The sequence below is a fragment of the Dermacentor andersoni genome, chromosome 1 (genome assembly GCF_023375885.2).
Source record: "Dermacentor andersoni chromosome 1, qqDerAnde1_hic_scaffold, whole genome shotgun sequence".
Taxonomy (NCBI): Eukaryota; Metazoa; Arthropoda; class Arachnida; order Ixodida; family Ixodidae; genus Dermacentor; species Dermacentor andersoni.
The window spans coordinates 100,978,877-101,004,870 of record NC_092814.1 but is presented as its reverse complement, the minus strand read 5'-3'; the positions used below and the strand labels follow the sequence as shown (position 1 = coordinate 101,004,870).

The 25,994-nt window shown below is 43.5% G+C and overlaps 2 protein-coding genes across 6 annotated transcripts in view; one reads left to right on the top strand and one right to left on the bottom strand.

Moving 5' to 3' along the window:
* The window catches only part of tral (LSM14 family protein trailer hitch), a 29,251-nt gene extending 20,241 nt beyond the window's left edge, over positions 1 to 9,010 (bottom strand). Inside the window, exons 1-4 of the mRNA XM_050193341.2 lie at positions 8,747 to 9,010; positions 6,548 to 6,723; positions 2,981 to 3,152; positions 2,260 to 2,667 (exon numbers count right to left, since the gene is read on the bottom strand). Coding sequence (XP_050049298.1) covers positions 2,260 to 2,667; positions 2,981 to 3,152; positions 6,548 to 6,723; positions 8,747 to 8,867 — 877 coding nt within the window. The 5' untranslated portion in view covers positions 8,868 to 9,010. The remainder of the gene's footprint in view (positions 1 to 2,259; positions 2,668 to 2,980; positions 3,153 to 6,547; positions 6,724 to 8,746) is intronic.
* Positions 9,011 to 9,129: 119 nt separating this feature from the next.
* LOC126545464 (transcription initiation factor TFIID subunit 4-like) overlaps positions 9,130 to 25,994 on the top strand; it is a 115,928-nt gene continuing 99,063 nt past the window's right edge. For 2 of the 5 annotated variants that reach the window (XM_055061841.2, XM_055061840.2), the window contains exon 1: positions 9,130 to 10,357. In XM_055061841.2, coding sequence (XP_054917816.1) covers positions 9,269 to 10,357 — 1,089 coding nt within the window. In that variant the 5' untranslated portion in view covers positions 9,130 to 9,268. Of the gene's footprint in view, positions 10,358 to 10,628; positions 10,680 to 25,994 lie in introns of those variants that run through there. The other 3 variants (XM_055061843.2, XM_050193337.3, XM_055061842.1) reach the window with 3 other exon arrangements.

Genomic DNA, 25,994 nt, shown 5'->3' with positions numbered 1-25,994 from the left:
AACGTAACCATGTCCCCTTTGAGGAGACAAACAGATGGCGCGCTTAGCTGCCAGTGACAGAAACACATGGCGGGCATGCTGCGGAAACTGTGGCATTTGTCTTTACCGCTATCCTAATACCCAACACTACACAATACCCAACACTACATGTGCCCTTCAGCTGATGGAACAGGGTATCATTAACTACGTGAAGTCGAAGTACCGAAAGCACCTGCTACAGCGAATGATCTTATGCTCAGAAGTTTTAAAGCTGGATGAAGTGGACTTACTCAGCGCAGTGCATATCATCACCCATGAGTGGAAAAATACACCCCCGCAAGTCATCGCCAACTGTTTGCGGCACAGCGGTTTTGAGACGCCCGAGCATGCAGCAGTAGCCAACCAGGTGTTGGCCGAGTTCACCGATAATGACTGCCCGACCTTCGATGCTGTCCTTCCCACAGATGTGACCCTTCAGGACTACATCGCGATTGACGATGGGGTCGCCACGACTGGTCTCCTGACCGATGAAGAAATTAATGATGTCGCGGGCACCCGGGAAGACTATGGTTCAGACGAAGAGTCATGCGAGGAGGTGCAGCCGCGACCTCATCGCACCTCACAAGAAGTCACGGAGGTGCTTTTGATATTGGAGGACGTTTGCCTGAGCACTTCCGACAGTTTGTGGGCTGCTGGCCACTTGGAGAAGCGTACCTTTATTTACTGAAGTATACTGCAATAGTCGTCTGCTTTTTCGCGCAGATGCGGGCTGACATCAATTTTTCTTAACTCTTCCAACTTGATTTTAATGTTTTTCCTGTTCATTCATTAGTTCAGACATCTTTCCCGCTCCCGTGAGATCCGAATTAACAAGCTTTTATTGTATATGGTAGTACCCTCTAGCCAACGCACGTGCTGAGCTTCAGGTACTTATCCTTTACTACAGATGGCAGTTAACCTGATTGGTGAACGAGTCCGGCATTTCCAGATTGCCAGGCAGCGGCTGGTGAAGACCGGTGCGTTATGCCGAAGACGCCAAAATTTTACGCTCGCTTTAAACGCTACCCACGGCAGCATGGCTATCAGTTGCTGCAGTGCAAGTGCAGAAGTGCGCAGAGAGCAAGAGCTTTGTTGTAGAAGGTGGAAGCTCAACATGCTTGTATCCAAAGAGGTTATATGCTTGCATCAGAGAACTCGAACTGCATATAGGTCAGCATGCTGCTGTTCAGCCAAGCTAGTGGACGAGGCAACCTGTTCCAGCGGTTCCGGCGTGCGATAGGACATGTGCTATTATGCCAGCTACACTAGACTAGGGCAGTTTTCTGCAACGTAGTGCAACTGCGGCAAGCGTGGACCACATTCGCATTAAGCCGGACTATACCTTGCCTTTAGCTTGGCCACTCCATGCCCTCTTCTACGAGCGAAGACCGCCAGACAGAAAAAACCGGCTTGACTGATAATACTTCGCATTAGAACACTGGGCATGCAACAGCGTTGGCCCAGTGCACAAAGCAGCTAGTAAAGTATATGAACTCTGGCTAGCAGACGTATTGGACCTGGTCACTCATACATGGGAACGTTATGCATGCAAGGAAAGCAGACGCCTCGGCACCGGCTGTCTATCGTCTCCAAGGTAGGTCACTTCCGGCAACTGGTAATGGCAGCATTTGTTTCAGTTTCGGTATGAAAAACAGATTTTTGTAAGAGTTTTGCAAACCTCGCAATTGCACTGCAAGGGTAGAACTTTCCACAGAACTTCTGTATAAGTTATCTAAAACTGGGATTTGTAAGCAGTGCAGAATTGTGTTGCAGTTTGCCTTTAGCTCAAGGCAAAGGGGCAAACTACAAAGATTTAACAGTACCCAATCTCCCCGACAGTGGTACAGCAGTTTGGGAAATTGAACAGGTAATAAAGCATGGACTACTGAGCAGCTCTGTTTTCTTAAGTGACCATTTAGGCAGTGGCAAAAAGCACCACACTGAACGAAAACATCCGAGATGCTGAAAGGTTTGAGTAGACAGCGTTTAGTTGCTAAACTGGCAAGGAACAGGGCCCTCACTCCCCATGCGTGCTAAGTTTACTGTGTGGACGGGTAGTACTTTCACAAGCTAAATGTATTGGTTAGTCATACAGTGCTTCTGCTGTCATAATGCACTGCATGCACACTGTAATGGTGAAGGTCTGTCTAAGGAACAGTCCGGTCTATCCCATCCAAAACAGTTGAGGTCTCGTGAACTGCCATTCCAGAGTGCAAAAATTTGCAGCACATATGAACTCACTGATCTTTGTCTGTGCCAGCTTGTTCTCGAGCTCCTGAAACTCCGCATTGGCTTGCTCAAAGTCGTATTCACGGTCAAACTTCAATGGCTCCTTTGGCTTTGCAGTGCGGAATGCTCCCTGGCGAGGACGTGCACCTGCTGCTCCAGATGAACCACCAGCAACTCCTCCCCTACGGCCTCGCTGCTGCTGAACGCCCCCTTGACGAGACTGTGGTGGCAAGGCTTGCTGGTGCTGCATCTGCTGTCCATGCTGCCTGCTTGGCCCTGCAGAACCCTGCTGTCCATGACTTCGCTGAGAACCCCCACGTGGAGATTGTCGTTTTTCACCGGGAGGGCCGGAAACCTGAACTCCAGCATCCATTGTGGGGCTCTTCCGCTGTAGAGGAGTTGTACTGCCAGACTGAGACCCTAAATGAAAATGGGAATGCAATACTGGTTAAACGAGAGCATACTAGTCTATTTATGGAGGAGGAACCTCCAATCCAATTGGTCATCTGAAATACTACAGTTTGGCCATGCAGAAAAGTACTTTGACGAGGCAGAAAAATGCTTCAGTTCCCGAATTAAGATTTTTGCCTTTGCACTCCCAGCTGTTACCCCCCAGATTAGCAGTTACCGCTGAAGAAAGATTCTAGTGACAAGTTCAATTGCTTGAAAAAAATTAGTTATAGCAAGCATGGCATGCACAATGTGCGAATTGTCAATGTCCAACTAGGCTCACCAGATTGCTGGGATCCACCCAGACTTGCTGGTGGCTGCTGCGACGGCTGTGAAGTATACTGAGAAGCCATAGAATAAGATGGTAGGGTCCCCACTGGGCCATATGATGCGGGTGCTTGGTTGTATGCCGGTGCAGAAAAGCTGGCTCCAGTGCCAACAGGAGTAGCTGAATGCTGCATACAGAGTGGTAAAGAGATGGATTGATGCCTTAACTATGTGTAGGATCAATCAAACCACCTGCAGCTGTGCCACTAACAGCAAGAAAATCGTGAAAGTTAGCACAGGCAAGACTAGGAAATTACGAAGGCAATGAGCATATAATGCTTGTATTGCTACAAGCATTATGCATATGGAACAATACATGCACACACTAAAAGAAAGGTGAACATTTGTAATGTCTAGAACTGAAACGAGAGGACTGCAGTTGAGGTAAGCTGTTTCCTTGCAGCTTGTTTGGAGCTACCAGGTCCAAGGTTGCAATAGCAGTTGTGACAAGAGGCTTCATTTTGATTAAATGCGAGGGACTAAGTGACAAGCATTGGGTATCACGGAAGCCATCAGCAAATACGATGAGCCTTCAAACCGCAGCCCATGTCAGGAGATGCACTGTTATGCAGCGTAATCTGAATAGCTTGCACTACAAAGGAGGTGATGAAGCTGATGATCTACAGAAATTTGAGTTCTCGCAACAATTGCAAGCCCCCTACAAGTGAAATAAAGCAACAAGTTTTTCTTGTTTCCTCTAGTTTCAATAGCTCTGTTTAAATACACTGGAGAAGCACATATTTACTGTATTGCATATACACAAGTCAACCTTTACATGAATGCGCATTTTGTTTTCCAGCAAACTAATAGCACCTAGTGTCATATTTGGGAGTTAGTGCTCACTTCCAACGAGCCCAGTTTTATTGTTGCATTGCGAAATGCTTCGAAAATGCCGGCAGAGCAACTGCTACATTCCTCAGGTTCTCTATTTGTCCGCATGGACATATTTATGCTATGTTTATTTTGCAGTAACGTATTGTACTTTACGAGAATAATAAAATTTCCCAGCATGTCAGGAGCGGTTGCCATGTCCAGTAGTCACTGAGCACAGCTGTCTCAGCTTCTATTACCTTGAGTGGACTTGGATATATGAATGATGCAAATGAAGTAACCCACCAATCTTAACGTCATTAATGGCAAAGACGACACTGTTTCAACACTTAACGTACTTACAAGTGTAAAGAAATCGAACGTGCCCCGTTTCGTCAGCCACCATTTTTGTTTTGATGTCCCACAGTACAGCAGTGGCCGTCTGTTCATCGCTTATCCCACAGCAAATGCTTTCCCTTAATTCTCAATACGCTTCAGTTTACATGTGCCGCTGAAATGAGCATTCTCCATCTCAACTACCCCTGTTTGGTGCATCAGATGCAATATGCCTTTCTAGTGAATTACCTCGTTTAGATGAGATGCGATATGCTTATTGCATTCATGTAAGTGTCACTAATAGGGAGAGCTGGAAGTAAAGCAGACAATTAAGTGGAAATTCTTTGCTTTTAGAAATGGCACTTGTACATACCATGAAATCCTTCAGGTGCAAAATTCTGATGGACTGCTTATACATGCGTCAAATTTTAAAAAATTATAGTAAGGCAATTGACACTACTCTAAGAAAGACATGGTGGTAGGGTGGTGCTTAGAGCATTTTCTGAGAAGTCATTCTCATGACACGAATTATATTTTAAGCAGTCAGTAATGCTCCATTTCTGCATTAACTGAATCAAACGCTTGAAGTATATGCACAATTTATTGACTGCAAGCATTAATGCAAGCAGAATGCATCGGAAGGGGTTAAGCTTGCATCTTATGCCCAATTTTGATATGTTTAATAGCACTAGCAGCTTTTACAAGCACTTGTGGGCCTTGTGTACATTTACATGCTGAAAGTTAGAACACACCCCTAGAATTTCACTGTCAATTCATTTGTGTAATCCACATAAAATACAGCCATAGAAAGCTTGTGCAGTAGCACCATATCACTGCACACTTCATGCAGCTGGATTTTGCACCAGTGTCTAAATGAAAGGTTGTGATGAAAATGCAAATGAAAGTGGCAAATGAAAATGCAGCTTCTCATCCAGAGCTTCCAATTTGATGCAACTGTGCTTGGCTGTCCCCACGCGATCCCTGCCCTTTGTTACTAGTGATGAATGGACACAGCAAAACTTAACTTGGTTGTAAGACATGGTCCTAGTATGAATAGAAATTCCTTTACTTTGTAAACAAGCTCCTGGACTACGAAGGAGGTACTACGTTTTAGTGCACAAGGTCCAAACGGGCATAACTCAGGCTGCCACCATGACAATGCAAATTGTGTGGTTTGAGACAAAAATGGACAAAGGTCCACGACTGCTTTGAGCCTGTGGCTGCATATGCACACAACTTCCAATAATGCTGGTGCTGTATTTTGTAATGACCCATTGCATTGTCTGCAGATGTTTGAACTACTTGTTTCATCCAATGGCTGATCGTGGGATAATGCTAGAGCATTAGCGTTCTAGTCAGTGATGAAGGAAAAGGTCATCACAAAATCCAGCCTGTGGAAGTAATTGGACTATGCTGAAGGTACCACTAGCCATAGATTAGAGAGCTGTAACATCTTGAACTCCAGCTCAATATCAGCCATTATGAGTGCTACGATTTCAACAAAGAGGCAGCTGTGGCTTGGGGCCAACTTCCTATTTCCCTATTCAAATGCATGTAAAACTAGCGAGGCAAATGCGGGACCATTTTCAATGAAATTTGTTGCCGTTGAGAAAGTAGGAACTCTACAAAGAATTTTCATTTAGGACCTCCTGCTTTTTACAGAAAGTACAAGGTTTACAAACCCTTAACTTTTCACCAAAAGACATTTCAGTTCTGTAACTTGCATCTTCAAGAGCATCTAAAGCTGACAGTTTATAGCGTACGTGAAAATTAACGCTTGGAGGGGTTTTGCAGATGTGATCACAAAGTAAATGAAGTGGTTTAACAGAAAGGACAACTGGGCTAGTTGGTTTACTTGCATCTTGAAACTAAAAGCACACAAATACAAGAATGAAAAGACAGGATGAAGACGCCTCATCCCGTCTTCGTTCTCGTCTTTGTGCACCTTTACAGTTTCAAGATGAGAGTGGTTTATAACATCAATTTTGGCTCCTTCACGTCTTAATAGGAACTTTGTAATCAAGTTGTTAAATTTTACAAATGAGGAACTTTTGTAAAAAATTTCATGACCAATACAAATCATCTTTCCTACAGTCACTATATATACATTTACCTTTCTTTTAAATGGAACAAACCTTATCAAAATCAGTGCCATGGACTGTGATGAAAATGATTTGTTACCGTGCATTTAGAAAGCTTCCTCTTGAGCTATGCATCTTATGCAGCAACTACAGTGGAACCTAGGCAAATACTCCTAATAGTATCTGATAACCTTTGAATTCCTTCTGCACCAAAGTTTGCCATACACTGGCATTTTATACCAGAACAGTTGCCTGCAAGGCCACAAATATTTAGCCAACCCTGTACAGGCACTTACTTGAACAATGGCAGGATCATTTGTCAAGCCTCCAGGCAGAGTTGACTGCGGTTTAGGAGGCTCCGAAACTCTGAGATCTTTGATGTCATGAGCCCTGAAGATTATGTACTCGTAAACTTCATCTCTAGGTGCCACCGGGCGATCAGTAGGGCGATCTTCTGTGCCAAAGGACCGCACTACATAGAAGGGTGCAATAGTAGAAAGTACAGGTTGACAAACCGAGTGGCCTGTACAAAATGCTAGCCTGAACTTCACTTTCAGGCTTGCAATATGCCTAACTTTTTGCATAAAATGAACGAGATGTTTGAGATGTCTTGGGCAAAAGAAAGAATAAAGCACATCACTTAAGGTTGCTTATCTATATCAAGTTGCATGCTTAGTACATGTAGAAAATGAACCTCTGTACCGTCTGCAAAGGTGGAAAAACCACCTTTGGAGGCAATACAAATTGAGGACATCAGATTGCCATGAGTTGAAAGCTTTTGCTGACAACCCAGTTTTCCACAACAAATGAAGTGAAAATGAACAGTAACATACTGAAGGTATAAATGCGCATCTGCTGAACACCAGGGCAGCATAGGCTACTTATGCACAACACCTGTGCACCTCACAACCTTGCTAAGCTGAATGAGAAGACTCCTAAAACATGGATGCTATTGGACATGTGTCCAAGAGCATCCCAAGCTGAGGAGCATTCAGTGCATAAGCCGACGCATATACAGTGCTGTTGATGGTACACCCAGAGCATGCCAAGTTCCCTTTAGCATATGCAAAGCTGCTTGTATTGCATATTCCTAGAACTATTTGTTCTATGTGCAAGACTGCTCCCACTCAAACTTGCAGAGTACATGACAGTGTAACCTTTAATACACTAGTTTTGACAATATTTTTGGCAAGGGCATTAGCAACATTGAGAAACCAATTTGAAATGACAGTGCTGCTGTAAAGCACGTTAAATTAAGTTTCAAGTAGGAACAAACTAAGAATGATGCCTTATGCACAGGATTATAAATTCTAAAATTGCAGCGCAAGATTTTAAGGCACGACAAATTTAGGGCCATTTTGTCCTACATTTGCCTGCAAAAATGAAAATCAACACAGCTTTGCAGCACTCAAAATTTGCTGTATTACTACAAAAACACCTGCATGCGCAATAAACTGGCCGTGTCAGGCCCGATAAAATGCTCTACCACGAAGTTGCGCTATGCGGCTGATGCTACGAGGCATGTACCAGAGCAAATTAATTGCCAATTCCTCCGCGCCACAAACCTCTACGCCGACTCATTCCGAACGGCAAGACGCGCATACCTAAAGTAGCCTCACGACACCCAATAGACGCCAAGGCAGCCTTTTCAATTGGCAAACTAAGCAGGGCTACGGCCGCGTACCTTCGGCTAGTGAAACAGTGCCCTATAGGGCGAGAATTCGAACCTCAAAATAAGCACGTGCACGCGCAGCGAACAACACATTACGCAATTCGAATTGAAGATGGCAAGTGAATTGCAGTTGTATCCGTTTCTTACGTATACGGCATGACAGAAAAAAAAAACAAAAAAAAAACACGGAGGTCCTAATTACATTCTGTAGGCGATGCTTTGAACGCAATGTCGCGCTATGTACTATACGGAAGCGATAACGGACCGCGTTGTCACTCACAACAAAGGTGAGAAAGGGGGAGGGGGCTGCGAGACGCTGAAGCTTTTTTTTTTTCTGTGAAGTACCGCGAAATTGCGCGCTAATAGACTAAAGTTGCGCATGTATGTTCTGCAATGCTGTGCTTTTATATGCGCACACTGGCACTTGCGTAGCATGTTTCGCACAGACGCAAATTCGCAGTTTCACTCTCTGATAACGTACCGAAGTCGTAAGCCTAAAAATGACAACGCAGGAAAGACTGAAACCTGCACAGTTCCCAGCTCGTTTTAACACGGTCAACATACAGACGACGGCTACACGTTTCCCGTAGCTAAATTCTACTGGGTGCTACATTTGCAACACCTCAAGAGCCTAAAACATTGGACCCACATAACGGCGGCAACTTGTACTGCTTGCACTTATGCATGGTTCCCGAGAACGGCAGGCACGTGACAATTCTAAACGTTTGAAAGCAACGACCAGAGCAAACGAAAGACATATTACACACAAACGCTGTCAAAGACTAAAACGTTTAAAACACTTGGACAGGACGATGATACTGACCTTTAGCCAAAGCGACGGTTGACTCTTTGGTATCAATTGTGTACAGAATGCCTTCATACCGAATCTCTGACTTTGATATTAGGCTTATTTTGCTGCCCAAGTACGGTATACCAGTACTCATTGTGAACTCTGAAACAAATAACGTGCTTCCAGTACGATCACAATAGATTACCGCAGCCTAACGGACACAATCGGGGTCTAATCATGGGATGAGGAAATGGCGGTCCTGAACCCGTTTTTACGCAACCGGCCAAGGAGGCGCCACCATCGAAAGCAGTATGCAAAATAGCATCGTCCTAATACTTCTATTCAGTCCAACTAAGTGGAGTTGGTAAAATTCAACTGTCTTAACTTTGACAGCAACAAAAATAATTAAAATTCAAAAAGAAATATAATTGCAATTGTATTTTTTATATAATCTTTGCTTCAGCGTGTTGTGAAAAATATTTTGCCATAACAGACAATGCTTGATACTGGTATTAGCGCGTTACTACCCACAATTCCTTGTCGGCGGGGACACGCATGCGTACTTTATTTTTCAGTTGTAACTCGAAAATGGCGTCAGCCAAATCTCTAGAGGAAATGCTAACCACAGATGTGGACGAGTCAGTAGTAAGCGAATTAGTAGGGTCTTTAGAGTCACAACTCTCATCTTCTGGGATTCATGCTCCAAATCAGGAACTCAGCGTCAGTTCAGCAACCACGAATCACGTCAATAGTGTGCCAGTTTCGGACGGTCTCCAGCGCCTGCAGCACGACGGACAAAAACACGGTGTGGCTGCAGCGCTTGCAAATTCATGCCCAAGCATCGTGGTGTCGAGCTTTGGAAAGACGATCGCGACCACGTCTCACATTGTTGGCGTTAGTAGTTGCGCTTCTTCTCCTGCCAGTTCTACGAACACTGTGATGGTGACTTTGCCTGGCGCTCTCCCAGCTAGCGGCTACATAAACCAAGTTACTGGCACGACGCAGCAGGCTTTGCTGAACACATCGCTTGTGCGCCCGATCAGCAACTCGGACATAAAGATTGTGTATTCACCACAGGGCCACTTTAACGCGGCTAATCTGGCTGCCGTCAATAACGCTGTTATCCAGCAACGGGGAAATGTGAAAATACAGGGTGTCCCGAACGGAAGCACCGCTATCCGTTCCAGCCCGCATACGCCCGCCACAACTCCTGGCCTCAGTGCCATCCACAATCTGGCGAACGTGGCTTCGCAGCAGACGCCTCTCATCATCAGCCAACCGGCCAAACCGCGCATCGTCGTCGACCCGAAGGATCCGAAGGCCGCATTCAAGCCACAGATCCTCATCAAGCAGGAGCCGCCGGCTGCCTCGGTTGGCCAAGAGTTTCTGCGCTGTTCGTCACCTGCTGCGGGCGTCATTCAGGCGTCAAAGGCCGGCCCGCAGCCCGTTAGCGTTGTCACGCAGGTTGTGTCCAGTCCTAGCATCCTACCGCCTGGTGTGCAGATCGTCAACGTGAACCCTGGCCGGCCCGGAGCGCCAGGCGTCGTCGGCCAGAAGACGCTGGCGCCCCGGGTCGTCATCGGCAGTCCTGTGCGGTTGGCTCCACAGATGCTGGCTGCCCGTCCAGGAGCTCCGTCCGTTCAGGTATGTGGTCTCGCCAGCGTTTGGTCGCCTACGGCGACCACACAGTCTATAGAGCCGCGTTGACGTCGCCGCCAGTGGTTCCTCGTGGCTTCACGCGCGCCCGAGTTGCGCGTGTCCTGTCACCTATGACATCAGTCATTCCCGAGGTGGCATTCGAGCCACGGGTCGACGAAGGCGCCTCCGTCAGGTGGAACGCTGCACTCCCTGGCTCTCCTGCCAGATCGCTGGCAACGCACGTAGCGTTTGTGTGCTCTTGCCTGTCGCATTGGTTTTCTTGCGATTGTTTATGAGCAAATCGCAGAACACCTTGGATTTTGTTACGGTAAGCACCAAAAACAGTCAAAAACATGTTTTCATGTTTTTGGTTGTTGAATTTATTTTTTCAAGTGCTCAAGATCGCTGACATTGCAAGTTAGCAAGCGTATATATGCTTCTCAGTCGTTCAGCTTCCATTATTCTGTTGTCTTGGTATTGTGCATATATAATTGACAGCCTTTGGGCTTATCAATAAGGTTTTGGTGGTGTTTGTGCAATATATATTGTGGAGTGTGATACAACCAAGGTGATGTTAAGTATGTGAAAAGTAGCAGTTGTGAGCCACTGCATTTGTTTAACGAATGTGGAGATGCTGCAGCAAAGGGTTGCAGGTCTCCCTTCTCTCCTACATTTAACCATGCTGTGCATTGGATTAGTTTGTGCAGTGAAGGAGCTTTAGGTGTTTGTAATAGCAAGTGATGGAAAATTTTGTATTGGCAAGAATACTGCTTTACTTTGCAGATTTTGTTATTTTCAGTTGCCTCCCTCTGTGGGATGAGCTTTGAATATTTTATTCCAACTTGGGTGATGTCATGTACGGCTCAATAATCTTTGCACTATGATATAACACATTTAACAAAATTAATTTTACAGCTTTAGCTAGTATCTTTCTAGTAACCATCATTGGAAGGGGGGTTATATGTCAAAAAAAAACTTTTACAGACAGCAAGATGAATTTTGCTTTTAAATCTACTTTCACCAGTCTTGATTTACTTTTGTTTAGCATCAGTAACCTGGTGTGCAAAATTTTCTTCATAATTTTTTAGTCACGACAGCTAGTGTGAAACAGCTTTTTTTATTATTAGGTGTTGCAGAAATTCAGGAAAATAACTTGGTTTCCTGAATTCACTCAAATGTATGTAAACTAAAGCTCCTCAAACTTATGTTCACCTGTCTATGTTCACACCTGTGCTTCTCTGTACACAGTGTGCTTTATAATAAGGCATAAAATCAAACTACAAGGATCTTTATTTAACTCAAATGCCCTATTGAGAGGTTTTGTTACTGTAGAATGTTGTGGTGTCTCCGAAGATATAATCTCTTAAAGGATGCTTCTGCTTTTTGCATTTGACACATGCATGTTGCATTGTGCCATGTTTTATCCTTGAGCCTTTCACATACACAAGGCAGCTGCAATATTATAGCCACTTTCCAGAAAACTGCAGGTTGCATTACTTCAGGTCATAGTCCTGATCTTGTTCTGTTTATGTAGTATGGACATGAAATATTTATACTAACATCAACTTTGTTTGTCCAGGATTTTTATGAGTTAGAGTTACTTTTAAGTGCATGATATTCCAACATTGATAACTCGTAAGCGAAGTCCGGCATTGCTTCAACCCATCTTTTGGGTGTTATTGTGAAGTCATGCAGTACAGTGGAATAATAGTTCTTGTTTAATAATAATATAACTAATCCTATAATAATAATTACTTATTCCTCAGAACAATTCTAAGGAATAAGTAGTATATTGTTTTTGAGAAACTAAAATATTACAGTAAAGAGTCTCTTCAAGAAAAAATTATCTTCAGCTAGGAATAGATTGCTGCTTGTCATCCTCGCTTGTTTCAGTCACTTATTTACATTTCAATTTAATATAAAGTCCTGCATTACACTGGTAACGACGCTACTCTTTACATTTTCTCAATCTTGTAACATGTTGCTGTCAGCTTTGGTTGAGCTTGTGTGGGATTCCACATTTTAATGCCAATAGCCCTTATCCAAAACCAAGCTGTGGCTTAAATTTATGTACAGACTCTTTTTCTGTCTTGAAACAGATAGTTACGGAAAGTAAAGGTGTAGAGTACTTCTGAGAAAATGTCTGATGGATTTATAGAACTGACAAAAGCTGAGCATTGCATACAAATGTTTGTTTTTTTGTCTTAGTTACTGCAAAAAAGAAAAGCATAAAGAATGAAAAATTGAGCACAATTGTTTATTCTTTAAGTAGTGTGGAATAGGCTGCTCGAATATCTTCAAATGCTGCTTCTACGATTGTACAGCCTAAGAATTACATTTTTAAAAGTCATACCATATACACTCAAGTAGGGGCTGCACTCGTTCATAGTTATGCATTTTCTAATAAATGACACAGTTACACGCCTGGTGGGCAGTGCCAAGATTGTAGTAAGGAACAAGAAACATTTAGAAGGTGCAACTTTGGTCTTTGATGTGCAAACAGTCTGGCCAACGTAGAGCTCTGAGCATACTGATGTCATCTGGATGCTGAAAAAGGCTGCTGCTTCTTTGCCTCAGTTCCCGTGACAACCGAGTGATAGATATGAAACTCTACACTACGAAATGCCAACGGCTATACCTGGTGCTCTTCTTTTCATCATGATTTTCTTTATGGGGGTTACCTTGTTGGTTGCTGGTGCCACACATTTGCAACATTGATTCCTAAATCCTGTCACTTTGCGGGCCATCACAAATAAAAGATCCTGCCGTATCTCTTACAATGCCACAAGTGTTCTAGCACCTGTGCACAAACAGTAATACAGAAAACCACTAATATTATCATTGGCAGTAATATTCTCATAGCACTGTTCATCACATTGTCCAGCAAAATTGTGTTGACAGAAATGATGCTGTGGGCTAGTGTGTGCTACTATCCACATTGTTCTTTTTTGCCTTGTAAATGTCCCATAAACTTTTTTTATTGCCTATTGTCTCATAATAATATAGCTTTTAGGGAATATAAGTTTTAAAAAAATGCAAGTGTCAAAATGTGGCCTGGATACTGTAACAATTTCATTTTCCTTGTTGCACTTCATCAGGTCTGTGCGGCACTCTGCCTGCATTGTCATCGGAATTGGCTGTTTGTAGGCAATAGATAAGAAAGGAATATAATTCAGTGAAAGGAATAGGTACATTATACCAGCCCAGATGGCTGTCTCTTCAATTAATAATATGCATATTAGAGCACAGTTTCTCAAAAGATGAGACAATGGATTAATGCTACAAGCCTACAACTGTTTATATGGCTTGATGTTGAGCTGTGGCCCTGTTTGTGACATTTACCCTGTTCTTGTCAACGTCTTCGGACAAGCCAACTTTCCATGTAAATTTGATGCAAAGAGAAGAACAAATTGCGACTGTATTCCCCAAGGGTACATGCACTCCTTTATTGGTGTCATCAAAAGCTATGCTTAGGGTTTGACTCTGATCTAGTGGTACGTCTACATGTCATTCTTGTTTTAACACATTAAAGTTATCAGTAGCCAGTATCATCTATAGCTCTCTCATCTAGTCAGCTCACTTATTCTGTATTTAGAGCAAAATTTCGGATTTTAAATGTCCTTCACTACACTGAAACACTGTACTTGATTGTACTCTCAACAAATGACAAATTGTCATGCCTGTGTCATACCTTGAGGCTGTCATGTGCCCCCATGTACATTGGCAGCTGTGGCAACAGGTCCCTTAAGTTGCTGTGAGATGCAGAATACCAGGCAGAATGTGGTTTAAAGACATTCTTTGGCTGCCCTTTTTTATCAAGTTTCTGAGGTATTTCATGAGCCCCCTGTAAATTTTTACGACTCCCAGAGTGATTGTTGGCCCCACAGTTCGTGCAACACGGATTAATGAGAAGGCAACCTCCAGCTAAATCATCCTTGTACCATGGCATAATGTGATAAATATTGAATGATGTGTATATGGGGTGGTCTAAAGACTTAATAACATGCTGCATATTTTCCTGTTCTGTTTAAACCAGATTTTGGCATTACACCAGTGACTTCTGTCTTAATTGCACTGCATTTGCCACTAGGAGAAATGAAAGCAGTGTTGCAAAAAAGTTTGGGTAATATTTCATGTTAGTCACAGAGCAAGGTTAAACATGCTTGAAATCTATTCTCCGGGGTGCAACAAGACAATTTCACAGATGTGCTGTGTGCATTGGGAAGCCAAGCTGGCACTGTCTCATAAAAATCCACAGTGACAGCTTGTTTGCACTGTGGGTTTTTATCATCACATAGAATGCAATCACATGAACCTTGTGTTTTAAGTCACCAAATGCTGCCTATTGAGAGTATTACTATTATTTATTTCATATTGTGTAATTTCACCTTTCAACTGCTCTTACTCTACAGCTGTCCTGAAAGTTTATTTGTGGTAATAATTAGAATAATTCACCCATTTTCTGGCCAATCCTTCGTACATAGTGGGTATGTAGGACCCAAGAGTTAGACGGGCAACAACAACAGCTCCAATCATTATCTATTTCTTGATCAGTTATCCGTCACATACTATACAAGCACAGTAACCTTGTGTTTTAAGCACCAAATTCCGCCTATTGATGCTTCTGTTCTGCATGCCTCTATTTCTTGCTTTTCTTTGTAGAATGTTATGTGGCTGTCTATTAAAGTGAATAGTTCTTTTTTTGGGCTCTTTTGCCCATTTTCATGGTAGTTGGACATTCACTGCTGATTAAAAGGACACAACCTCTCACAGCCAAGTCATGGGGCACCTTCATCTCCAAACGCCAATTATTATAGCTCTTTGAGACGCATGTGTTGTCATGTGAGAGCTTTAAAGCATATGAAGGTTTAGATCAGGGCTGCACATCCTGTGGCCCGCAGGCCTGTGTGTTTGTGGCCTGGTAGTATGGTGTCACACAGATGGTCACACTCTTGCTTACACCGCCGGTACGTCCCAAAAAGGGGTAGCTAGCGTACGCTATCAGTGCATCACATAGAGGCCAAGCGGGCCCACACCGTTGTCCATACCTTCACGATGAGAGTTGCTAGCTTGGTGATGAGTCATAAGGATTGCCGTGCGACTGGCCGCTCGAGACACTTGGGGTGTATTCATGGGCGTCTTTCACACTTGGAAAAACACTTGTGTAACACATATTGAGCAACAGAAAGCTGTATTGGGAGTTTTTCCTGTTGCTCAACAATCTTCTCATTGACACTTTTCATCTAATTATACTATTTAATAAGCTGCTTAAGTAATTAAGACTGATTATGTTATTAGGTGGAATGCAAAAAATAATCTATCTCCAAGTGACGGCAAGCAACATTACCTTGGTTGTGTCCAGCTACATGGCATTTGCATATTTAAAAATTTTGGCTAAAGTTACATGGGACACCCTGTATACATATTAAGAAGCTTGTAATAATGTGACCAAGGCTTGGCAGGCCTATTTCTTAACATGCTGCTAGCCCAACTCATACCATTAAAGGTTGCAGAGACAGCCACTTCTCATCCATTCTAATAGTGAAAGCTACAATGCTTTCTATCCGTATGATACCAAACATTGAAATAAGAATCTCCATTTTTAAATATTTTCTAGCATCAGATGTTTGTAAATTAAAAGAGAAACATTTATGTGCATGAACAAATCTTAAAAACATGTTGTGAACCTTTTAGTAGCATTGCACAAGTGTGTCATGTCATTTGAAGATAGATGCAGCGACCACCTTCTTCATGGCCCTTTCTCTGTGACGCTGAAAGACTGCGACTTCTTCAGTGGATACTGCAGTAACCACCAGAGCTAAAAGGCGTGTAAAGGGAGCAGCCTCTCCTTTGGTTTTATAGGAACCTTGATAAAAACAAATACAGAAACATTGATGATGATGCCTTGAAACTGGTGTATCTCATTGAAAACGCCTACGTCTCACTGAAAACGCCTACGTCTGTGAACAGACATTTTCTTTGCTGACTCAGAACAAAACTTGCCTTCACTCTTCAAGGACAGAAATTACAAGACCTGATGAGGACAGCAGTGAATGACAAAATACAGACGCATGTCTTTCCGCAAGCAAGAGATGCAATGCTTCCCACAAAGTGCATCCCGTATGGCTCCTACAGAAGTTGGTTTTGGCCCTCAGTGATTTAAAGTTGTGTAGCCCTGCTTTAGATGCTGTGGCGGAACGCTCAAGAAGGACAGCCTTCCTCTTCTCCCACCACCCTCTCCCTCTGTGGCAGCTGCGGAGAGGGCTCTGGTGGTGAAAAGAAGGACGGCAGTCATCTTTCACATCAGAACTTGCGCTGCTGGAGAACAGTGCACATGTGACGAATCAGCTTATAGCAAAAATGCCTCGAGTATGCTGCGAGACGTGGCCCTGAATGTAACCGTTCGCATTTCTAAATTCACTTACATTGACAATTTTCCTCTATGGTTTCTGCACAGTTTTTGTTCTGGCACCTGTCAAGAGTTTACACTATTGTTTGACCTTGGTTCATTGTGTCGGTGAGTTCTAACTTGTAGTTTAACTTGTAATGGGTTATTTCATCTGTATTGCTGTAAGGAAAAAATGCATATGAAATTTTGATGACTCCACTCGCTCACCACTAAAACATGTAAGCCATGCTCTGATAGCTTCAAACCGGTATGTCACACTGGTCAAAGCTGTACCAGATTGGAAAAGAAGCGACAGATATAGTTTTCAAAAGAGTGCCGAGACAAGGTTTTTCTTTATTTTGCTTTAGTAAGTATCTGTCGGACCATTTCTTCAGCTTGAAACAATCGCAGTGCTACTGCCTTCAGTTGTCTTGTCGCAGTTGACTGCATTGTGATGTCAAGGGAGCTCTGTGACATTATAGGCACAGCTGGTGATCGTAGTGGGGCATTACAAATCACTGATGGGCAAAGAATGTACCAGTCAGTTCCTGTAAAACATGGTATAGTGGCCTCAGGCTGCACTTTGGCACCAAAAACTTGAGCGCATTGGGTTGTCACTTGTTCGAACAAGGTGGTTCTTGTCCACTGTGTTGCTTGAAGCTCTTCTGTGACTGCAATCCACATGAGATTTTAAAAGAACCATTGAGAACGAAGAAAATTTGAGGGGAACTCTGCCTGCACCAGGAGAGAGAGAGAAAAAACATTTATTCTTATACACCTGGTCCAGCAACCAAGTGTCCAGGAGCACCCTGGCGTGCCTTGCCATAGCTTCCCAGTAGAGCTTTAGTAAGGGTGTGGTGGTTAGCCATCCACCCACCATCGGGGATGTTTTGAAATAGAGATAGATGCAAGGGATTGGGCGACGGTTGGCTTCACATAGGGGCAGTTCCAAAGAATGAATGTCGGGATTTTCTGGGTAGCCACCACAGTGCTTGCACTGGTGGGGTGGTTTTTACCGTGTGTATGGTGTAGATAACGCTATGTGAGGAGAGAGTTGGTTTGGGTGGCACACCTGTAAGTGCTGTTTTAGTGCGATTGGGACTGGTGGGGTGCTGCAACTCAACTCGTAATGTGCTGCAACTAATTTAGGGTTGCTTTTCTTTGCTGCCTAAATTGGTTGTGGTGAGACTTGAGGTCAAAGGCATGGGGCCAGCCAACAGGGGGACCTAGTATGGTTTCAGAGGTCAGGGTATGTGCTAGTTGATTCCCACTTTGATTTGCATGGTGACACATCATTATAAGTTAGTTCATTTCCATATATCAATGAATGCCCTGGTGCCCATTCAATTGTCACTTGTAGTTGTGGATGAGACATATAAGTGTAAGTTTTAAGGGTTTTTGAAGATATGATGAGGTAGAATGGAATCGTGAGAAGGTCCTGCAGGCAACCTGGCTGTCAGTTGTTATGGGTGTATTATTTGTAGGGTGGCTGGGTAGCATAATTGTTTCTGAGATAGCCAATAACTCTGCTTCCAGCAGAGTTGGAACATTGATGTGATGGTTTCGAATGGCGCAGCCGCAATCACAGGATGTAACCGTATTGGCTTGACCATCTTGAAATGCAGCTTCTGTATATTTATTCTGCAGAAGGTGTCTGTGATGCCAGACAATTCACCCTGTCTACTCCTCTGAAATGGTGCTGGGGGGGGGGGGGGGGTCCATGTTTTGAGGTATAGGTAAGACTTTTAGAGGACCAATAACATCGCATGGAGGTGTTGCTGGAGGGAGGACAGGTAGGTGTTGTGACTGGTATCCTGGATCATCAAGGTTTTTTTTTTTCATAGCAGACATTTGGAGATAGTGAATTTGTGCATGTCACATTGTTCCTATAGGTTGTTAAAAATACCCATTCCGTCCACTTTATCTTTAGATCTGAATTGTGGTATCCCCAGTGTCGTACAGTTGCAAGCCCATAAAGCTACGTTTAGTTTCATTTTCTGAGTTTTTGTTGGTTGTATGTATGGAAGTTGATTAAGGCTGCAGGAAAATATTAGTGCCTTTCTAATATGACGTAACTGGTCCTCTTGCTCACCTCGATGCCTGTGAGTAATTTGGGATAACATGTGTTTGGACTTCTTGAACTTGTTTAATAAGCCTTTGGTGTCAGACATTCCATTTACCGCTTGGCGCTCTTTGGCCATATCTGGCCCTTGCGCCACTAAACCACACACATTCATTCATTCATTCATTCATTCATTCATTCATTCATTCCATTTACCGTCGTGCTGACGCCAGGATCACAGAATCCGAATGCGTGGCTTTCAGGTAATGGGTCGATCGGCTATTTGTAAAGATATTTGGTTTTTAGCTTGGACTTTAGGCTCGCATCCTTTTGTGACTTCTGGGTATTCAGTCTTTTCTTGAGAGCAAGAGAGCCCTATAGCTTTGATGTAGTTGAGAATGATGTCAATACCTTTTTTGGAGGGTGCACTCTGGTTGAGCTGGAGATCCAGTGTTGCACCAGAGTTGTATCGTCGGCATATGCAGTCTGTTTCAAGTGACATACTTGTTCCAGATTATTCGGGAGGTCTTTTATAGCAAGGCTAAATACTGTGAGGGACAGAATAGAGCTTTGTGGTATGCTTGTTGATAGTGGATGTGGAATTGTTTAGTGGTCCTCCACCTTGACCTGCACATGATGATTGAGATAAATTTTGAATGTACCAGTACGTCTTGCCATCTAGATTGGTATCTTTAAACTTCTCCATGATTATCCTGTGAGAAACGCTGTCAAAGGCTCCTTTGACATCTATGCTCACAATAGTGTGCAGTTCTGTGCTTTGGTGATCATACATGTCTTGGCGGATGCGAAGCATGATGCCTTGCGTTCCCTGTTTCCCATATTTCATTATAGAGGGACAGAAGATGTTCTAGAGTGAGAGAGAAAATGATAAATGAAAGGTAGGGAGGTTAACCAGGACTGAGCCTGGTTGGCTACCCTACACTGGGGAAAGGGAAAAGGAAATGGAAAGATTAAAAGAAGAGAAAGTCCACTGGGGATATCATTCGGTCACTCATTCCGGATCACAGACTGTGACTCAATCCGGTAGCTTTCAAATATTGCAGCACTGCTTTTGTGGCTTTTTGTAGCTGCGATATACGAGGCTGTGGTCCCTAGATCTTGTTCAAGGTGAACGGTTTTCTATCTAACTGATTGAGAGCTGTGCAGAGGTCATGTCTTTCATTTTCAAAAGATGGGCAGTAGCACAGTAGATGTTCTATAGTTTCCTCGACATCGCAGGCATTGCACTTGGCGCTATCAGCCATTCCAATCAAAAACATATACACATTGGTGAATGCGACGCCCAAATGTAAGCGGCACAGCATTGTTTTCTCATTTCGTGGAAGCCCTGGTAATAGCCGCAGTTGCATAGATGGGTCGAGGGAATGCAATCGATCTTGGCAGGTGTGTGCCACATCTCCAATGGCATATGGTGCGTCATCTTGCGTTGGGCTGCGTCAGTCCGCGATAAAGGTACAGAAACAAGGTTGCTCCTTCGTGTGCGTTCCTGGCAGCTTCGTCAGCGAGGTCGTTGCCGGAGATAACGCAGTGGCCAGGCAGCCACTGAAACAGGACGTCGTGTCTTTTCGCGATCATATGATGGTACATCACGATGGTACATCACATCCGACACGAGTTGTTCACAGGACCCGCGATGAAGAGATGACAGAAGACATTGTAACGCCGCCTTCAAATTGCAGAATATTGCCCACCGATTAGCCGATTGGTTGTTATTATAATCAACGGCACCAGGGCAACAAGCTCCGAACCGGTCGATGTTGTCAAGTGAGAAATCTTGTGTCGGATGCTTATTGTTCGGGATGTATAACCACGGCGCCGGTGGAGCTGGTCTGAGTGCAAGAGCCATCCATATATATGTGGACACGGTCAAAGTAGAAAGTGTGCAAACAATCCAGAGCTGCTTGCTTCAAGGCCAAGGTAGGCAGGTCGGTCTTCTTTCTTATCCCTGGAACCGTAAGACGCACTTGAAGTTGTTTTAAACACCATAAAGCTGAGGTTGAACGTGCTGAAGGTGTGAAGCCCAATGTTGGGGAGGCACAATAGATGCTGACCTCGTTGGAGAAGGACGCCTGTGGTTGTCGTTCTGGCAGGCAGGCAAGAGAGCTTGATTGCATCCGTGAAACATGATGAACATGGGCCCAAAGTGTGTCGGTGCTAATGTAAGTCATGGTTGGATGGTCTTGAGCAATTCTAATTGTTCCTGCTGTTGAGGCGCTCCGTGGAAGGACTAGGCAAACACATAGTGCCTGTGCTTGCATGCTCTGAAGTTCTCGAAGATTTGACTTGCATGTTTTAGCAAGCATGGGAGAGCTATAACATAGGAATCCGGTAAAAAGTGCTCGATATAACTGCAGCATGGAGAGCCCACTGACGATTCCCATGTTTTGCCGGCGGTGAGCTTGAAGACGTGAACAATAGATGTGAGCTTCATCAAGTTTGCAACCTGAGGGCTCAAGAGAGGTCCCGGTCAACAGTGACACCTAAAAACCAATGATTTCTCTTGTAGGAGATAGGCTGGCCATTGATGCATACTGGAAAACGAGACAGCGCTTTTCGCGTAAAAGCAACTAACGCACATTATTCTGTTGAGATGGTAAGGCCTTGTGTGTGAAGATAGTCAGATGCCTGTGTTGTTGCTTTCTGTAGCCTTGCGTGAACTTGCAGGCGAGTGAGCGCTGATGTCCAGATGCAGATGTCGTCGGCGTAGATTGAGACACTCACTGTTTCCGGTAGGGATTCGGCCAGCCCAAGAAGCGCAAGGTTGAAAAGAATAGGGATGTTCTAAATGGCTGTTGGGCAAGGGGGCTATAATCCTGTATGTAATTCTGTCAGCCGCTGGAGCAGAGTGTTCCTTTAGACCAGCTTTGACTCTGTGGAGTTAGCCAGTGTGAATGCTTGGCCACTGTCCAGGTGGTATCTGTGAGGTTTTGTGGTCTGCTTCCACAAGGGCATAGCAGGTGTTTAGTATGACTGTGCCGACTGTTTCAGAGTCACTCTCAATTCGTAGCTGTAGTCTAGAGGTGGTGTGTGCTTGGGTTTTTCCTGGCCCAACAGTGACCATACAATGGCCCATGTACAGGATGTGTACATTCGAGAGTTAAGTGAGTCACGCAGTGACAACCAGCTATCAGCACCCAATTTTTCTGCATATAGGTGTGCTTCTTCTGTGATAGCTTGCATAATTTTCTGAAGGCTTTATCATTCTTTCGTTTGCAGCATTTTTGTACCAAGGTTGAGAAGATGGGTGTTAATTTGGGGGTGATCTTCAAATCTCATAACCACTTTTGTCACAAGCTTCTGGAAGTTGGGGATGGTGTTGCACTATATTTTTAGGCTATTTGGGCAGAGGGGATGTGTTAAGTTTGTATCTAGAAGCATCCCAGTTGGGAATTGCAGTAGCGAGCCTATTATTCGGCTTCTCTTGGCCCACTTGGACGGTTATGTGCAGCAGATAATGATCACTGCCATAAGTTCCTTGCATGTTATCCCATTGAGCAGCTAAGCTTCCTCTGTACCAAGTAAGATGGGGTGAGGTGTCTCATTATACACTATTTCCTACCCTGGTGGAAAAGCTCAAATCAGTAAGTAGTGTTAAGGACTGGGTGGAGGCCAGTTGATGCACTCTTCTCCCGGCAGTCGTGATATCAGTGTGTCCATGGTTCGTGTGATGGCTGTTGAAGTCTCTAAGCAGGAAAGTTTGGAATTTACGATTGGCCTGATGGAGTTGACTTTAACAGTGCTTGTCTGGTTTGTGTGTTTGCGGTAACCACTAGGAGTTGATAATTACGGCATTGTCATCACTGCCTGGTAGACAACATTTAATGGCTACTGTTTCCTGGGCTGTATTATCGATGTGTGGAGTTATGGAGCTGAACAGCAGCTAAGTGTTTGGCCGTCAGAATTATTGTCATGACAAGAGGAGGGGAGGGTGCTACAGCCCGGCAGGGTTATAGTAATGCTGTACGTTTCCTGCAGGGGGCTAAATTGTCTGGTGGATGGGGAGCCATCTGAATTGTATGCAGCATCATATGCTGTATCTCTCTTTCTGCAGATATGTCTGCAGTTTCACTGTTGAGTTCTTGGATGTGAAAAGGGTGTGGTAGATTGGGTATTGGTATTAAAATTTCATGTCAATGATGCAATATTCTTGGTTGTTGGTAGGTGAAATTTTTTAAGGAACACTTTTTACACTGGCCACTTGTTGTTTGCGCAGGTGAATGTGAGCGAGAGCCGGTGTTTCAGCCATTTTTTCCACTTTCTCTGCCAGGGCAGTGACATTGAATATCAACTTGGTGAGGATATCTTAGTGTGCTGGTGTTGATGAGTGGTGCATATCTTTGAAATTTGGTAGTTAGGTCATCAGTTTTGTTAGAGAACGTGTCGTTTTTCTTTTCTGAAATTAACTTCAGAGGCTGTTGATTGCTCCTCTGGAGGGTCTGTTATTTTTTGTGCTGAGTGCCCATTCGGCGTGAGCTGATGCCTGCAAAAGCCTGCTGGCATAGCCCTGGCTGCATTGAATGGGTTGGGGGTGACAACAGCTGCCTGGACATAGCTGGAAGATTTATGGGGTGGGCGTTTCGGAGCTGCCTGGTAGTGTTGAGAGAGTAGGACAGGTAGGTAGGCAGGCTGGCTCACTCACCTGTCGGTTTGAGAAGCAAATATTCTTGGGTTTGAATCGCCTTGGCACTGGGAAGGGCTCTTCCTGCTCAAGTAGGCTCCAGCTTTCTTCATGTGGTCTGCTGGGGCTGGCCAAGTGCTCGAAACAATTCCTGGTCGATAGCACTGGCCACTCCTTGCTTGGTTGCCAAAACGTGTCCACATTTCAAGTGGGTATGTCTTGCAAACTCATAGACTACAATTGTAATATGTGCTGTAAAGTAATTAAGAAGTTAATTAGTTGAATATGTGTTTTGATTTTTTGTGCTGGTAATGTCTGCCTCTTAGAAAAATCCAGCTGAAGTACAAGAATTATGCTATCTGCCACAGATGATTTTTAAACATTCAGAAAAAGTTAAAAATGATCACCTTGTATATTTAAGCAGTAGAGGTACATGAGTTTCAGTTTCAGTTTATGTATTTCATAAGTGGATACATGCTTACATAAGTGTACAGAAGGAGGTCCCGGAATGTGTGGCTGAAAGGGGACCTCCTGTCAGAAAATATCTACATTTGTGCAAATATACATCACCTTTGAAATTTTATCATTAATGCAGTTCATAATGTCGTAGTTCAGTGAGCTCATGCCATTACTGAAGGCAGTGGTGACATGTCAACATGCTTCAATGCCAAATACAGTTAGTGCTGAGGTTGTGTTCTGGTCTTTGTGCTGTGGCAGCAACTTGGGGCTTGACTAGAAAGCCACTCTTGGTGTATTATTTCTATAATGTTGCAAATGCTGATATGACTGTTATATCATCTGATACTTATGATTTTGCTAAGAAAGGCCAGGTGCCACTAGTTTTACTGTTGCAGTTTCCTTTGACAACATATCTAATCATCATCTTCAACCTATTTATGTCCACTGTAGGATGAATGAATCTCCCAGTGATCTCCAATTACTCTTGTCTTATGCCAGCTGACACCATTTTACACCTACAAATTTCCTAATTTCATTATATCTAGTTTTATGCTGTCCCCGACTATGCTTCCATTATCTCGGCACCCATTCTGTAACTTTGATAGACCACTGATTATGTGCCCTACGAATTACATGTCCTGCCCAATGCAAAATGTTTTGTCCTATTATGAAATAAAATAAAAATTTCTTGTGCTCTCCTATTTAATTAAGGAAGGAAGGTGGTGGGAAAGAGAAAATTATTCATGGCTGTGTATAATAGTGTCCTTTTTTTTACAATTCTAGTAATTTCAGAGTGTAATTTTTCAACCAGAAAAACTGTTCTTAAAGACAAAGATGCATGATTTTAAATGGGATGCTGCAATGCATGGTTAGCATGTTGACAAAAAGAAGTGAGAGATTATAGCACTGACGTGGCTTCATTGCTGTCTACTGCCTGGAGTTATGCCCATTAGGAAACAACTTAGAAATGTTCCTTCAGCTATTAATTTTTTGATAAAGCGTATGCCATTGGAATAGGCTATAATTAGGAATTCAATGTTATATGGTGTTTATTTTTATTAGATTCGGTGGGTTGTTATTGGCTCTATTGGCTGTCATAAGATTTTCTATTTAAAGCATTTATTTTGTGCATCTTCCGCCTTTAGAGTGTTTTCAGGTTTTTAAAAAAATTTAGTATCTGTTTAGTTACTGCCAAAGGAAAAGAAAAGCAAAGGTGTCATGCTTGATACCTTTAGAATGAAGTGTGAAATTAAAATTACAGCACATTGTAGTATATGTACATTCTTGTCGCCCATAATGCTAACCAAAGAGCTCTTGTGAGTTTGGAACTTTGCTAAAATTTGTGGCAGCTCTCACTTATATAGTGGTCTGCTTCCAGAATTCCTGAGAAATCTATGAAACATTTGGGGCTGACATCAGAGGGGTATTCTGTAATTTCCTGCCTAGTGGACTAACCATTTCAGCCACAGCTGATTGGCTGGAGCTGTATGAGCAAGAAGGAGGCAGGCTGGGGGTGCCTGCCTCCTTCTCGCTCGTTCCCCAGCCCAGCCAATCAGCACTTCAGCAGCAGTGGAAATGGACAGTCCATTATGCAGAATAACCCCCCAGGACAAAATCTGGAGACCTCTGGAAGCACATGTAATGCTTTGGTCAAATGGCAGCACTGTATTTAGTTTATAATATGGAGCTGTATGAAGCTTCGCTCCACATTGGCACTGGGCACCACTAGATGCAGGTGTTAGTATGAATGATGATTGGTTCAAAGGACTAGCAGTGCTAGCTCCCCTCTTGTATTTCTCTGGTTGTGATGTGCAATGTGATAATTATGATGTGATATGGTGTGTTGCTTGAGATGAATATAGCATACTTTTGTATGCATCAGCACTTGTTGGGCCTGTCTGAGCCTGATTTTGCAAAGCAGGGAATTGAAAATTTAGGCACTTTTTGTTTACCCCAAATCCATAAAAGAAATTTGCAGACAATTTCTCCTATTTACTAGTCAATCTGAACTCTTGTCAAAATAATCCTGCTCAAAATGTCATTAATTCAGACCATGTTGTGTAGATGGCATGTGGCATGAAAACTGATAGCAGCA